We start from the raw sequence: 16313 nt of genomic DNA on the forward strand, positions 1-16313 counted from the left end.
CTGCACGCCCGTCCAGCATCACTACTCTGGACGGTTCTGACTTAGAATATGTGGACAACTACAAATACCTAGGTGTCTGGTTAGACTGTAAGCTCTCCTTCCAGACTCACATCAAACATCTCCAATCCAAAGTTAAATCTAGAATTGGCTTCCTATTTCACAACAAAGCATCCTTCACACATGCTGCCAAACATACCCTCGTAAAACTGACCATCCTACCGATCCTCGACTTCGGCGATGTCATTTGCAAAATAACCTCCAATACCCTACTCAATAAACTGGATGCAGTCTATCACAGTGCCATCCGTTTTGTCACCAAAGCCCAATATACTACCCACCAATGCGACCTGTACGCTCTCGTTGGCTGGCCCTCGCTTCATACTCGTCGCCAAACCCACTGGCTCCAGGTCATCTACAAGACCCTGCTAGGTAAAGTCCCCCCTTATCTCCGCTCACTGGTCACCATAGCAGCACCCACCTGTAGCACGCGCTCCAGCAGGTATATCTCTCTGGTCACCCCCAAAGCCAATTCCTCCTTTGGCCGTCTCTCCTTCCAGTTCTCTGCTACCAATGACTGGAATGAACTACAAAAATCTCTGAAACTGGAAACACTTATCTCCCTCACTAGCTTTAAGCACCAGCTGTCAGAGCAGCTCACAGATCATGGCACCTGTACATAGCTCATCTATAATTTAGCCCATACAACTACCTCTTCCCCTACTGTATTTATTTATTTATTTATTTATTTTGCTCCTTTGCACCCCATTATTTATATTTCTACTTTGCACTTTCTTCCACTGCAAATCTACCATTCCAGTGTTTTACTTGCTATATTGTATTTACTTTGCCACCATGGCCTTTTTTGTCTTTACCTCCCTTATCTCACCTCATTTGCTCACATTGTATATATACTTATTTTTCTACTGTATTTTTAACTATATGTTTGTTTTACTCCATGTGTAACTCTGTGTCGTATGTGTCGAACTGCTTTGCTTTATCTTGGCCAGGTCGCAATTGTAAATGAGAACTTGTTCTCAACTTGCCTACCTGGTTAAATAAAGGTGAAATAAAAAAAGAAATACCATTGATACCACATGGGCTGAGTCTGTAATGGCACCCTATTCCCTATATAGAGAGTAGACCCAGAGAGCTCTGGTCAAAAGTGGTGCACTATATAGGGAACAGGGTGCCATTTGGAAAGTACACAAGGTCATTCAAGGTCATAGGGGTGGCAGGTAGCCTAGCGTCGGGCCAGTAACCGAAAGGTGGCTGGTTTGAATCCCCAAGCCGACTAGGTGAAAAATCTACCGATGTGCTATTGAGCAAGGCACTTAACCCTAATTGCTCCTGTAAGTCGCTCTAAATCAATTAAATGTAAAACAAATACATATTTACAGTTGAAGTCGGAAGTTTACATACACCTTAGCCAAATACATTTAAACTCAGTTTTTCACAATTCCTGACATTTAATCCTAGTAACAATTCCCTGTCTTAGGTCAGTTAGGATCACCACTTTATTTTAAAAATGTGAAACGTCAGAATAATAGTACAGAGAATAATTTATTTCAGCTTTTATTTCTTTCATCACATTCCCAGTGGATCAGAAGTTTACATACACTCAATTAGTATTTGGTAGCATTGCCTTTAAATTGTTTAACTTGGGTCAAACGTTACGAGTAGCCTTCCACAAGCTTCCCACAATAAGTTGGGTGAATGTTGGCCCATTCCTCCTGACAGAGCTGGTGTAACTGAGTCAGGTTTGTAGGCCTCCTTGCTCGAACACGCTTTTTCAGTTCGGCCCACAAATGTTCTATAGGATTGAGGTCAGGCTTTGTGATGGCCACTCCAATACTTTGACTTTGTTGTCCTGAAGCCATTTTGCCACAACTTTGAAAGTATGCTTGGGGTCATTGTCCATTTGGAAGACCCATTTGCGACCAAGCTTTAACTTCCTGACTAATGTCTTGAGATGTTGCTTCAATATATCCACATAATTTTCCTGCCTCATGATGCCATCTATTTTGTGAAGCGCACCAGTCCCTCCTGCAGCAAAGCAAGGTCCTTTGCTGTTGTCCTGGGATTCATTTGCACTTTTCGCACCAAAGTACATTCATCTCTAGGAGCGGTATGATGGCTGCGTGGTCCCATGGAGTTTATACTTGTGTGCTATTGTTTGTACAGATGAACGTGGTACCTTCAGGCGTTTGGAAATTGCTCTCAAGGATGAACCAGACTTGTGGAGGTCTACAATTTTTTTCTGAGGTCTTGGCTGATTTCTTTTGATTTTCCCATGATGTCAAGCAAAGAGGCACTGAGTTTGAAGGTAGACCTTGAAATATATCCTCAGGTACATCTCCAATTAACTCAAATTATGTCAATTAGCCTATCAGAAGCTTCAAAAGCCATGACATCATTTTCTGGAATTTTCCAAGCTTAAAAGTTTAAAAGGCACAGTCAACTTAGTTTATGTAAACTTCTGACCCACTGGAATCATGATACAGTGAATTATAAGTGAAATAATCTGTATATAAACAATTGTTGGAAAAATGACTTGTGTCATGCACAAAGTTGATGTCCTAACCGACTTGCCAAAACTATAGTTTGTTGACAAGAAATTTGTGGAGTGGTTGAAAAACGAGTTTGAATGACTCCAACCTAAGTGTATGTAAACTTTCGACTTCAACTGTAAATAAATGTAAAAACAGTTTGTCACCTGTTAAAACCCATCCCTGTCATGGTGTCACTTTGAGGAGAACTAGCTTTGAAGAAGACCTGTTACAGGTCCTTAGTAGAATATAGTAACCCACTGAGGAGAGGGTCAACTTTCAGACGTCTACTCTAGATTTACGGCCTACAGAAACCTAAGATCATATAGTGGTCCATATCCCAGCTCAGCTCAGCATCAAAGAGCTAGGATAAATCTAATCTACGACAGGGGGGCTACATCAGAGCAGTATACGGCCTGCACAGGAGATAGTAAATCTGAAGTGTTGAATCTCATCTGATCTTCCTCTCTGGCCTGTACTAACGCAGAGAGATTAGACTACGCTGAAACAATGGGTAATAGGTGCAGTATGTCCCAACTTTTCCCCATGGGCCCTGGTCACCAGTAGTGCACTAGAAAAGAAATAGGATGCCATTTGGGACGCATCCAGAGAGATTAGCCTACTCAGAGAGAATGGGCCTGGTTAAGACGGGGTTTGAAACTCCTTCGCGTCAGCCAGAATAGCTGCCTGCACCCAAGGAACTCTCTAACTTGTTCGAGCTGCGACTCATCTAAAGCATTTTCAATTGTATTTTGACCGGATAAAAATAAGACTGATCAACAATATTTGTGATCCAATCTTAAGCTGCCTCCCAGATGGAATCAGACACAACCCCACTGTTCGAGAATCACTGCTCTAGTCAGTGAGTGAGCTACGGAAGCCTGTGAAACTCAAAGCACAGGCAATGTTTTGTAGATAGTGATTTAAAAAAAAAAATGTGTGGTTAGAAAGCACTATTCGGTCTTCATTTCCAGCATGGATTGACAGAGCGATACGGAGACCTGTGAGACTCACAAAGTGCAGGAAGCAGCGGCCCACTTCGTGGTGAGCGTGGGGGTCTGGCTGCAGCAGCTCTTCTACCATGGACAGGAAGTTACGGTGCACAGACAGGATTTCCTCCAGGTTAGAGAACAGTACCTAGAGGGGGACAGAATACACTGTAACACCAGGGGACAGAATACACTAACATCTGGAGGGGGTACACATACAAAAACATTGACAAAACATAGCCAAGTAAACATAGAAACATTAGGACAAGAGACCCTAGCCAAGCAAGGACAAGGAGTGTGTCCCAATAGCTCAACATTACAGTATCCTTTGATCAGTATCCTGCCTTCATGATCAGCTATCTGCTCATGAACTTGGTAGACAAGAGAACAATGTGGAGACATTTGGACCATAAAGACCCACTCTTTTCAGTCCACTAGTCGTGAGGGAAGACGATAGGGGGCAATACAACGTTTTAAATATTTTGGGGCAGGACAGATGAGCGAGGAGAGAGAGAGAGAGAGAGAGAGAGAGAGAGAGAGAGAGAGAGAGAGAGAGAAAGAGCGCATTTGTCTGGGGCTCGGATGGGAGACAGAAGTCACAGAACAACGGATGAGGTTTCTTTGAAATAGTCCCAGACTTGACTTCATCTTATAATTCTAGAGTTGAGAGAGGAAATTAGCATTTGTGAAAACACTGGAAAGAGAGACATTGTTAATGGAGAGACATTTTATATGCTCTGTCATATGGAACGCTGAACTTAGCCTTTATGTGGGATTGGGTTATTTTGTGCTTTCATGTCATTTATGTGGCAATGCTTAAGCACAAAATAATGGTCTGATTGTGGATGGGGAGGGGGGCCTATAGTGCCTGTGGTGGACTGCCCTAACTGAAGGGGGAAGAGGACTATGCACTCTGTGGGTGTGACAATATACAACGCCCAAGAGACCGACATTGAAAACCTGTAACTGACATGATTCTTACATCAAGCAGTATATGGAATCATATCTGTATCCGTTCTGTATCTTCTCCACTCTGGAGTGTTCCAGTACAGCAAGGTTCTATGGCGGATTGGAGTGGGACAGCTGTTAGTTAGCAACAACCAAGACATTCTAGAACCCTGACCTCCGTCTGACCTTGTTCCCCCGGTTCCGCCAGACTCCTCCCCTGCCCCCCAGTGTTCTCACAGCGTGTTCCAAAACACAGGACACGGGAACACGTAGGCCGCTCCTCCGCCAATGCATGTTTAACTTCCAGAATAAGCAAAGCCCACAGAGTGGAGTCTGACCCTAAATAGCATCATATTCCCTATATAGTGCACTTAGAGTTGCAAAGGGAGGGTAAATGTTCTAACTTCATTAAACTACCAGAAGGTTGGTATCTTTCAAAGACCTCATGCATATCACAAGACATCAAGTGGCCCTTTTGGATATTTCATATTATCACAGGTGTCTGTGACGTCCCTTTGTGTGTCCTAATCGTATTTCAAATATCTGAAATAACTCAATGATAAGCAAAAATGTGAAGGACAAAGCTGTAAAACATGATCCTAAATATAAATCGATCAACACAGTGAATACCATTGGTGTTTAATATGAGGGTTTCAGCATGAAATATCCTTTATATTTCTTTACACACGTATTTATTTGACTATGTAAATATGTTTTTGTTGACAATGTTTTGGCGTCAAACTGGTGGCAGTTGTGAACACAGTTGGAAGAGTTGCAGAGTTAATTGAAAATAATGCCATTGTTGATTAGATGCTTTTTTCATTAATTAGGCCATTTTCTCTTGAACCATTTGTTGTACCTACTAGAAGTTCATGGACAATATGGAGGCAGATATAATAAATGAATACTACATATGAAAAGAAAAAAAAATGCATTCAAGAATAAATTACCAAAGTTACGATAGATTGCCATAGACTATCTGATAATTAAGGAAATTACTGAAGATTCCGGTAACTTTGGTAAACTACCGGTAGCTTTGCAACCCTAAGTACACTACTTTTGACCAGAGCCCTGCACCCATATAGGCTCTGGTCAAAAGTAGTGCACAAGGTAGGGAATAGGATGCCATTTGGGACACACCCGGACAGGCAAGGACCCTCCCAACAGCGACGATGCATCCTTCATTGTCCCACTCCCTCACGCAGCCGGAATCATTTATACAAATAGATTACATTTACAGCTGCTTCCTGTATATGCCTAGGCCTTAGTAGCTATTTTTTTTCTTCATTCAGAAGAAACGTCTATTTTGGGTTGAAAGAGTCCCTCAAACAAGAGACGTTGAGTTTTATTTGGATTCCGGCTGTAATTTCCGGCCTTTTATTGGATAACGTTATGAAAACAAGGTTTATACTCAGCCACGCAGCTAAAAGGACTCATTCTTCTGACATTCCACTCACATTTTTACACAGATCTTGATTACACAGTCATTAAGTAACTACTAGATTAAGTAATTATGATGTAATTACCAGGATAACGAATAAAGACTCACCTTAACGGTTTCCTCTGTGACATTCTTGTCGATCTTCGTGGCTGCATACTGGTTTAGGCGGTGGAGAAACACCTGAGTAGAAGAGAAAAATAAAATATTATTTTGAACTCCAGCCAAGATTAGATTGCATTTGGCGCGTGATGGTTTCTTCTCAGAGCTGCCATTTTAACAGCCCAAGGCCGCGTCCCAAATGGCACCCTATTCCCTATATGGTGCACTACTTTTGACCAGGGCCCATGTGGGAATAGGGTGTCATTTGGGACACAGCCCAAGATAGAGAACAGATTGGAGCGGAGGCCCCTTCCCGCAGAGTGCCAGTGCAAGTTGCTAACCACCAGAATGGACACCTGATCCATGTGAAAGCTGATCTTTGCTCTGGAGTAAAAAAAACACCTGGGCTCACTTCATAAACGCAGTGCATGAACTTTCAAAGGAGGTCGCAATCATGATCGCTGGGGGAGGAGGGGAGGAGGTGGGGAGGAGGGGAGGAGGTGGGGAGGAGGGGAGGAGGGGAGGAGGTGGAGAGGAGGGGAGGAGGTGGGGAGGAGGGGGAGAGGAGGTGGGGAGGAGGGGAGGAGGGGAGGAGGTGGGGAGGAGGGGAGGAGGTGGAGAGGAGGGGAGGAGGTGGGGAGGAGGGGAGGAGGAGGTGGGGAGGAGGGGAGGAGGAGGAGGGGAGGAGGTGGGGAGGAGGGGAGGAGGAGGTGGGGGCGGCGGTTATTCAGTGTGAATTGTGATGGATGAGAATGGTTAGGGTTCTGACTTTCTCCAGTTCTCTTAGGATCCTGGTTCCTAAACCATTTTCATGCAACGGGTACCAGGCAACGTTAAAGCTTTGGGCCTTTTTTAGGCCCACCAAATGAATTAAAGCTATTTCTCAAGCCAGAACCAAGTCTTAAATCACAACCAAGGAAGACTTTGGCGTTTGGGAAACACTGCCTGCCTTGGGCTGTAGGCTACACTTCAAGTAGAAGGAGACAGACATATAAATACAGCAACTCACAACAAAAGAAAAAAAGACAGCCAGTAGGAAAAAACAGATTTCTGCCTTCTGTTAGGAGAGGATGTGTCCCAAATGACACCCTACTCCCCTATGGGCCCTGGTAAAAAGTAGTGCGCTATAAAGCGAATAGGGTGCCATTTGGGATGATTCCATAGTGTTGAAAACCCAACACATCAACGATATGGCGCACTCAGTTAGATTGATGACAATGCCCTCAAATCACAGTCACGAACGCCGGGCGAGCGATGACGAAAGTAAATCCTAGCAAATCATATCTCAAAGAGAAATCTCTTAGTTCAAAAGAAAGGCATAGGGCTTTTCATACTCTCACATCTTAACTCCACCCAGCACCGCTGTGCGTTCATACATTAAGAATGACTCACGGTTCTCATTCCGCTAGCGTTCATATTGTGCTGTCAAATATGAGTAAGTGAGCTCAGCAAGAGGTGAGAAACTTTCCCTGCCATTACATCAGCTGTACAGACATCCATTCCATTGTCCACCATGTAGCCTCTGCTTTAACAATGTTCTGCCACATACTCCCTGAAAGTAGACTCAAGACACTTTACTGGTAATCAGGACAATGTCATGATGTGTCAAGCCTTCCAAAAACACCTCCATGGGGTATTCACTAGTTGCCTGGTTAAAATAACAGACCGTGTGGGTCTGTGTGTCAGCCAGGCAAACGGACTAGAGGTTCCATAAACAAAGGAGTGATGATCCTGCTTGTGAGTGCAGTCAGTGGGGGGGGGGGTCAAAGGGGAGAAAGTGAGGGGGTCAGCGTACAGCCTGCCCTCCGCAGTGACACGTTGACAGGACAGAGGAGGCTGTGTCGGAGAGATGATCCTGCAGTCAGGAGACCCAGGCAGTGTCCCACATGACAACCTATTCCCTTTATAGTGCACTACTTTTGACCAGAGCCCTATTGAATAGGGTGACCTGTTCACTGTGATTATTGTTATTTGACCATGCTGGTCATTTATGAACATTTGAACATCTTGGCCATGTTCTGTTATAATCTCCACCCGGCACAGCCAGAAGAGGACTGGCCACCCCTCATAGCCTGGTTCCTCTCTAGGTTTCTTCCTAGGTTCTGGCCTTTCTAGGGAGTTTTTCCTAGCCACCGTGCTTCTACACCTGCATTGCTTGCTGTTTGGGGTTTTAGGCTGGGTTTCTGTACAGCAATTTGATATATCAGCTGATGTAAGAAAGGCTATATAAATTTGATTTGCCATTTGGGACACAAGCGGAGGTGAGGCCCAAAGCCCATGCAGGGTTAAGTCTAGGAGGAAAGGTCAGGAGGAAAGGTCAGGAGGAGACACAGACAACAGGACACGACCCCCCCTTTAATCACCTCATGACCTCACACTACCCAGTACTATACCACACAAAGCAACAAGACAGGGAATAGGGTGCCATTTGGGATACAAGCCATATTCTCACACTTAAAGACTGGCAGGTAAAGATACCATGTCCATGAGTCTAGCATGCGGTCTAACTGGACAAACAGTTACTGCTCATTAGGGTCCTGTAATGCCATCTGTCGTTTAGAGGACCACAGACAGCCTGGACAACCTAAAAAGACATTTGGCCGCCTGTCTGACTGCAGACATTTCTGTGCGATTCTACATGTACAATAGGTTTGCACTCTGTTTGCAAATTACTGCCGACTGAAACCAGTTGAATTGAATAACGTTTGTCGTGGTGAGTCAGTGCATTGTCAGGATTATGTACAAACTAGACTCCATCCATCTGCCCACTAGACTAGGAGCTATAAAAGCATGTCTGTGTTGATAGTGTCATCAACATTCCGTTGGAGGAATTCTAACAGGAAATGCTTTGGCTTTATATGGTCGTTAAGTTTGTCTATAGAAGTTGTTTACGTGAGTTATGTCTTATCAGTCAGATTGCCCCCAAAATGAACACTCTATTCCCTCCCTATATAGTGCACTTCTTTTGACCGGGGCCCATAGGGGGTAGGGTAGTAGTGCACTATATAGGGAATAGGGTGCCATTTGGGACGCTCCCTTACTGCTCAGGCACACCAATAGCATTTGCCGGCCGAAGGTACTTAGCACCTCAGAACAGAGTGCCGGCAGTAAATTGCAAACTGAGTGCAAACCTATTGTACATGTAGAATCGCACTGTCTGCAGTCAGACAGACGGCCACCAGCGGGTAGAACAGCAGGCGCTGAACAAATGTCTTTTTAGGTTGTCCAGGCTGTCTGTGGTCCTCTAAACGACAGATGGCATTACAGGACCCTAATGAGCAGTAACTGTTTGTCCAGTTAGACCGCATGCTAGACTCATGGACATGGTATCTTTACCTGCCAGTCTTTAAGTGTGAGAATATGATGGGGGGGGGGCAGACACAGAATCTCCATTTAAAATGTTTTTTAGTCCAGGATGACTAGACAGTGTGTTCCGGGAAACTGCCCCTGTGTGTTTTTAAGGGTCTTGGTGTCCCACCTACGAAGCAAACTATGGGAGGCATTAAGACTAGGGAACACTAATGAGAAAAGTCTTGCCACTCTTAGACAAACTAAGCGTTAAATTACATAGATTTTAAAGGCCTAGACTTTTAAACACCTCAGCAATTGAAATGGCCGAGTCAACTATGAGACAGCACAGCACAACAGCTCTGCTCTCAGCTCTGCTCTCAGCTCTGCTCTCAGCTCTGCTCTCCACACGAGGAAGAAAGACGAAAACTGCATCCCAAATAGCACCTTATACCCTACATAGTGCATTATTTCTGACCCGGGCTCTGGTCAAAAGTAGTGCATTATGTAGGGAATAGGGTGCCATTTGGGACGTAGCCTGGATAATTGAATGTGTGCTGGTGGATGGAGATGGAAAGGACTAAATAGTCAGTCTCTTTGTGGAAGGGCTCCTCCACGCTAATTACCATTCTGTAGCTGTAGTCTGGTAGACTCACTGAGGAGAGGCTGACTAGCATTAGCATCTCATTAGCAAGTCTAATTTGTTTGTGTGTGTGTGTGTGTGTGTGTGTGTGTGTGTGTGTGTGTGTGTGTGTGTGTGTGTGTGTGTGTGTGTGTGTGTGTGTGTATGGGTCTAATCTGTAGCTACACGCACGAACGTAGGAGTCGTCTACAGCCGATCACAATAGTCTGACAGGGACTGGAGATGGAGAGATGTTTAGGTGAGAAATCGGCGTTCATTTACATCGAGACGAGGTTCAATTGCCATCAAAGTACGACTTAAGAGACAGTCTTGGCTAATTATAAAGCCGAGGTGTGTTTATTTGTGAGGAAAGGTAGAACCTTTTTACATCTAAGTGTAGATCTTGTCATCAAGGTATGACAGAGAGCGTAATCGTGAAACCTTCTTACTCAGTTTTTTTGAGAAGTCTGTAACTATAATTGATACTTTGACTTTATATTCTGTAGAAGCTAATTAGGATTTATCCACTGCTTCTGGTGGCTTATGTAGAGAGAGAGATCTTCATGAAACACTGGCACTACAGATGCTTATCAAACAGCCTATAACTATACAGAAGAAAACATCAAATGTGCTGAGTAGTAGACAATGCAGTTCCAAATCTGATCTATGCAAGTTAAACAATATCCGAGTGTATCGGGGGAAAAAAACGACTTCTCTGGTTTAAACGTGGCATCGATTGTCCAAAACATGTATTCTACTGTCAAAATGTACAACAAATTGTAAATAGGATAATTTCGTAATAAAGTCAGTATCGTCCAAAACAGAGATTTGCAAGATGTTAGGAATCTAGGGGACATGACAGTTTCTTGGGTTTATTTCAATTCTGCCCACAGCTGGCAGCACACAACCCGATCATAATGCCCAACACATGGGTGCGGAACTGATCGTGGTAAATTTGGTTTAACTTTGGATCTCTCTATGGGGCAAGTTAGGGACCATCAGTAAATTACACAATGTACATGAGACAATATTTGTACATTTCAATAGGTCCCATTTTCAATGACTTAAAAACCTCACACCAAATATAAATTGTGGCAATTCATATACAAATATTGAAGTATTTAATGAGAAAAGGTATGCAACATGAAAATATTGTCCCATTTACATTGTGTAATGTATTAATGGTCCCTAACTAGCCCCACAGATCGGCTATCCAAAGTTAAACCAACACTGTCACATTCGCACACTGGCAGATTGAAGCCAATAAATTGGCTAGTTTGCTAGCTAGCCTAGGCTACTTCCAGACAAGACCTGGTGAGACTGTTTCAAGTCATCTAGAAGGGTGTGTACGGTTTTGGTAGGGAGAATCTACAAAGACAGCCCACGTGTGAACACACACACACGAGACACCAACATCCAAACACGCCTCCAAAACATAAATCCCGTTCTCAGTCGCATTTCCTAATGAGGAGGATAGAAACCATCAGTCCCTCTTTAACAGTGTTTTTTTCCTCGGGAAGATAAAGAAGACTTGTGCTTGTCAACAAAATGGCTGCATCACTAAAGGGAACGGCCCACTGCTGCTACTTCACTCTCAAACCAAGGTGCATGAATTGAAGGGTGAAAAAAGGCTACAGGCCGAAACATGGTGGCTTTTAACAATATTCAGTTTTAACAGTTTTCCACTGTCCTCCCAGAGTTGCTGAATTTCTTCTTCAATGTAAGCTGCATCACTAACTCACAATGGACTGGGGCTTGGGTTAACCACACCAAGGGACCATGGTTGAGCCTGCCTAGCATCACACCAGTCACAAAGGACTCAGATCAGACGCATGCAGCCCAGTGATAGGGAACACATGTCCACATATCCTCCACTGTCTGTCTCGAAGTCTCTATCCTCATATCCATTAGCCAATGGCCGCTCCACTCCCAGAAGGAGACAAAGTGTTCTCCATGAGCGGATGTCTTTCTGCAGGAAACCACTGTGTCTGGGAAAGGAACCGACCTGACCGCCGATTAAAAGCATACGTTATAACGGCTCCTCTACGGGACAGATGGCAACCTATTCCCTTTATAATCTGCTACTTTGTGCACTATGTAGGGAATAAGGTGCTATATGGGACTCAGCCCATGCCTATGATTACGTGACCGCAGTCAAGGGACTGTCAGACGGACAGACGTTCTCAATAAATACTCAAATACCAGGATGTAAGGGGACTTCCAGAGATATTCTTTACAAGAGTCAGTCTCGAGGTTCCGTTTGAAGGATGTTCCTTCAGTTCAATAGACCACATCTGGTTTGGTTTTTCAGCAGAACCCGTTCCTTGGGGATGCACCCCAAATGGCATCCTATTCAGCGCACTACTTTTGACCAGTGCCCAAAGACCTCTGATAGGGAATATGGTGTAATTTGGGACGTATAGGCCATGGGCTCCATAGATGAGCTACAATAAGGTAAAGGTGAACTAAGGAGACGAACAGGGATATGCTGTACTTTCCATGGGCAACATTCTAGAAAAGTCAAACAGAGGTCCCGTAAAAAACTACAGAAGGATTATTATATTTGTATCAGTACCTAATAGAGATGCTCTAACGGTAGTACTTTCTGATAGAATACAGTATATTGTACTATCTGAACCACTAGGATATCCACAAAGACCAGAAAACACTTTTCAATGTAATACATCAAACAGTTACTTTACTTTTGCACGCTCCCCCCCAACGGTTTTAACATACATTGCGCTAACAGATGTTGAGGGTAGCTTTGTACTTGACTCAAACTCATTTCTGCAACATGGGAGCTTTAACATGTCTTTTTTCGAAAACTATTTGCAGCATTATTGTGTTCCGGCCTTTCTATTTATCTCTCTGTCTGACAATGTGTGCCGTTACATGGTAAAAGACGCTTCTCTTTATCCTTCATTCTCACACACACGCACACGCACACACACACACACACACACACACACACACACACACACACACACACACACACACACACACACACACACACACACACACACACACGCACGCACGCACGCAAAAGACAGAGTACATTAACACACTCCATACATCCAGCACCTCTTATGTTCTTTGTATCCAGTCAGGGAAAAAACCATTCATCTCCATCGTGGCCCTGTTGTCCTATCGTTACATCACATTACTGGGAAGACGCGTTGGTGTCAGGGAGCAACCTAACTAACGGATTTCAAACCTGCGTCCCAAATGGCAACCTATTCCCTACGCAGTGCACTACTTTTGACCAGGGCCCATATAGAATAGTGTCCCGTTAGGGACTCATTCCATGTGTTGTGCCAGAGTGGACCACAGTGATGGACGACAGACTAGCGAGCTGACTCCCTGTGTTAAATCTCTTCTCCCCATAGAGACGCGGAGATAAAGATTTAACACAGGGAGTCAGCTCGCTAGTCTGTCGTCCATTCTAACCCCTAGCTCTGCTTAATAGAGGAGAGAGGAGAAGTTGAGGGGCCAGAGTTGTGTAACAGCCCATTCACACAAAGCCCTGTTGGCATTTAGTTCAGGAACTAGGCAGGTCTCAGACGGCCTGGCGCTCTTACGGTAAAGCGTTCTGTCGCCATAGAAATCACAGAACTCTGGAGCCTGGCCATTCCTTTAGCTTCCCACCCTCCCCTCTCCTTTCTCTTTGTTGCATCCCAACTAATAAAGGAACGCGGTTCGACCAGGGTCAGTTTCATAGGCCTAGGCTAAGCACCAATCTTGGTCCTAGGGAGTGACAGATAGGGTGTGAAGGGTTTTGGTTCAGCCCAGCACTAAAACAACTATTTGAACTAATCATTTCAACTGTATCAAAGCAATGCCTCTATCAGTTCTGTTCCAGGTTAGAGGACTTCTAGGTTTGTTACTGTTAAGATGTCAGTTCAGAACTTCAACCAACGTTCATTTGGCTTAAACTGTCCATAGAGTGAGTGCTCTGTGACGGGGAAATTCTACGGCCCAGGTCACAGGTATAGTATATCGCATTTGATGAGATGAATGGACGCTTCATTCCCAGACTCTACTGTCCTGGGGAACTGGCCCTTTTTGTCCTGACAGAGTCCATTCACTGAGCTGCTCTTTGTTGTCCTAACTGGGCCAGTGGAAACAGCACGCACTTCCCACTTCCAGAGACAGAGACGCATTACTCGGTAATTACTCGATCCATCTGCGGCCGCTGAAACATGAACACATACAAACCCGTCTCCTTTATCCGAGTAACAGCGGAGAAAGCTGTCGGGTATGGATAGTGTGCTGCGATAGACTGGGGGTGGTATTCAAAAAGCGTCTCAGAGTCGGAGTGCTGACCTAGGACCAGGTCCTCCACTGTCGATTCATTACAGTCTAAAATGCAAAGCTGATCAGCATTCCTACTCTGAGACGGTTTATGAATACAAGCCCCAGACTATTACCATGCACTGTGTATTGAAATGCTCCCTTATTAACAGACAGAGAGAAGACAAAAGGCTTCGAGGCCCAATGGTGGAGATACAAACAACAGGCTGAGTTTGTTTGCTGCATTTCCCTACACACCAGACCTGGGTTCAAGTACTATTTGAAATCATTTTAAATACTCTGAGCTTGTCAAGCTTAACGGACCAATAGAATAGTCCCAATACCATAAACCCTGCCCATTTGGCACTTCGGGCAGGCTAGCGCAAACACTCAAAGTATTTGAAATATTTCAAATGCCATTTGAACCCAGGTGTGCTCCACACTGTCCAGTAGACTGAACCAGTGCACTGTGAAGACATGCCCCACAACGTGTCCAACCAGTTCAACCATACAAATCTGTTATTCTGGAACATAGAGGCAGGAAGTGTGTGTGTGTCTCTGTCTGTCTACTGTCCTCTTAACAAAGGAGAGCACAGTAAAGGCATGAAATCTGTGTCTGGTGGAAGAGAGAGAGACAACAGAGCGCACACACACACACACACACCACTCTGACACAGAGACAACAGAGCGCACACACACACACACACCACTCTGACACAGAGACAACAGAGCGCACACACACACACACACCACTCTGACACAGAGACAACAGAGCGCACACACACACACACACACCACTCTGACACAGAGACAACAGAGCGCAGGTGCAACAGACAGCAGCTCAACTAGCCTCACCTGTCTCTCTCTGTGTGTGTGTGTGTGTGTGTGTGTGTGTGTGTGTGTGTGTGTGTGTGTGTGTGTGTGTGTGTGTGTGTGTATACAAGCATCAGTGGAGGCTGCTGAGGGGACTACGGCTCAACAATAATGGCTGGAACGGAGCGAATGGAATGTCACCAAACACCTGGAAGCCATGTTTGATGTATTTGATACCATTCCACAAATTCCGCTCCAGCCATTACCACTAGCCCGTCCTCCCCAATTAAAGTGCCACCAACCTCCCGTGGTGTGTATGCATGTTGTGTGTGTGTGTGTGTGCGCGTGTTATTGGAAGTGGGAACCGAGGCCTTGGTTTGTCTGTCCTCATGACACGCCCATTCAAGGGCCTTGGGAGCTGTGAGTATATGTGTTTGGAGGAAGTGGTGCATTCCCCATGGTTCCTGTTCAGGGGATCGGACTTTACTGCTGGGGCTATTTCGGTGTTCAATCTACTGTACCGAGGTTGCATGGGAATTTACGCAGGCCCACACATGGACAGACACACGCCTAACCCTATCCCACCACACCTGGGTGCATCTTCAGCAGTCAACCCTTTGTATCTCTATTATTCCCTCCATGAGCCATGAGTCTAACTTTACAGGGGCCAATAACACCACCAGGACCCATCCTCAGCTTCCTGCCAGTCATCCCAGACACACACACACACACACACACACCGACCGTGCTTCTCCATCCAGTGGGAATGTGTACAGGAAATTCAGACTATAAATAAAGCATGGAGGAATGTTAGTGCATCTGTCTGGGGAGCCACTAGGCTCATCTGCAAGGAGGGAGAGTGGCTCAAAATCTGCATCCCAAATCCCTAAATAGTGCACTACTTCTGACCAGAGCCCCATAGAAAGTAGTGTCCTATAGAGAGAATAGGGGGCCAGTTGTCCTCTGGTTTTTATTAATAACACAGAGCAGCAGGTCTTTTTATATGATCTTCTTTTATTGGGCAGAGAGAGAAAGAAAGGCTTGCCTGTCTCGGTGTACTTAATAACCCTTCATTAAAACAAATCACCCTGTCTGGGCGTGCTGTGCGGCTGTACCGCTGACAGACTGGTAAAGTTACAGTAAGATACCACAAGAATATTATAAACCTCAGACTAACTTTGGGAAAACGCTCTTTAACAGACACGTTTGACTCACATACTGTAGTAGCCTTGCTGTACAGCAATATGGACTAACTTAGGCCTGGTCTGCGGCAGCCT

General features: G+C 44.8%; 1 protein-coding gene across 1 annotated transcript in view; it reads right to left on the minus strand.

Moving 5' to 3' along the window:
- prex2 (phosphatidylinositol-3,4,5-trisphosphate-dependent Rac exchange factor 2) overlaps positions 1–16313 on the minus strand; it is a 209451-nt gene that overhangs the window by 168117 nt on the left and 25021 nt on the right. The window contains exons 2-3 of the mRNA XM_014181194.2: positions 6033–6104; positions 3561–3683 (exon numbers count right to left, since the gene is read on the minus strand). Of these exons, the coding sequence (XP_014036669.1) occupies positions 3561–3683; positions 6033–6104 (195 nt within the window). The remainder of the gene's footprint in view (positions 1–3560; positions 3684–6032; positions 6105–16313) is intronic.

This window comes from Salmo salar, chromosome ssa29, assembly GCF_905237065.1.
Source record: "Salmo salar chromosome ssa29, Ssal_v3.1, whole genome shotgun sequence".
Lineage (NCBI taxonomy): Eukaryota > Metazoa > Chordata > Actinopteri > Salmoniformes > Salmonidae > Salmo > Salmo salar.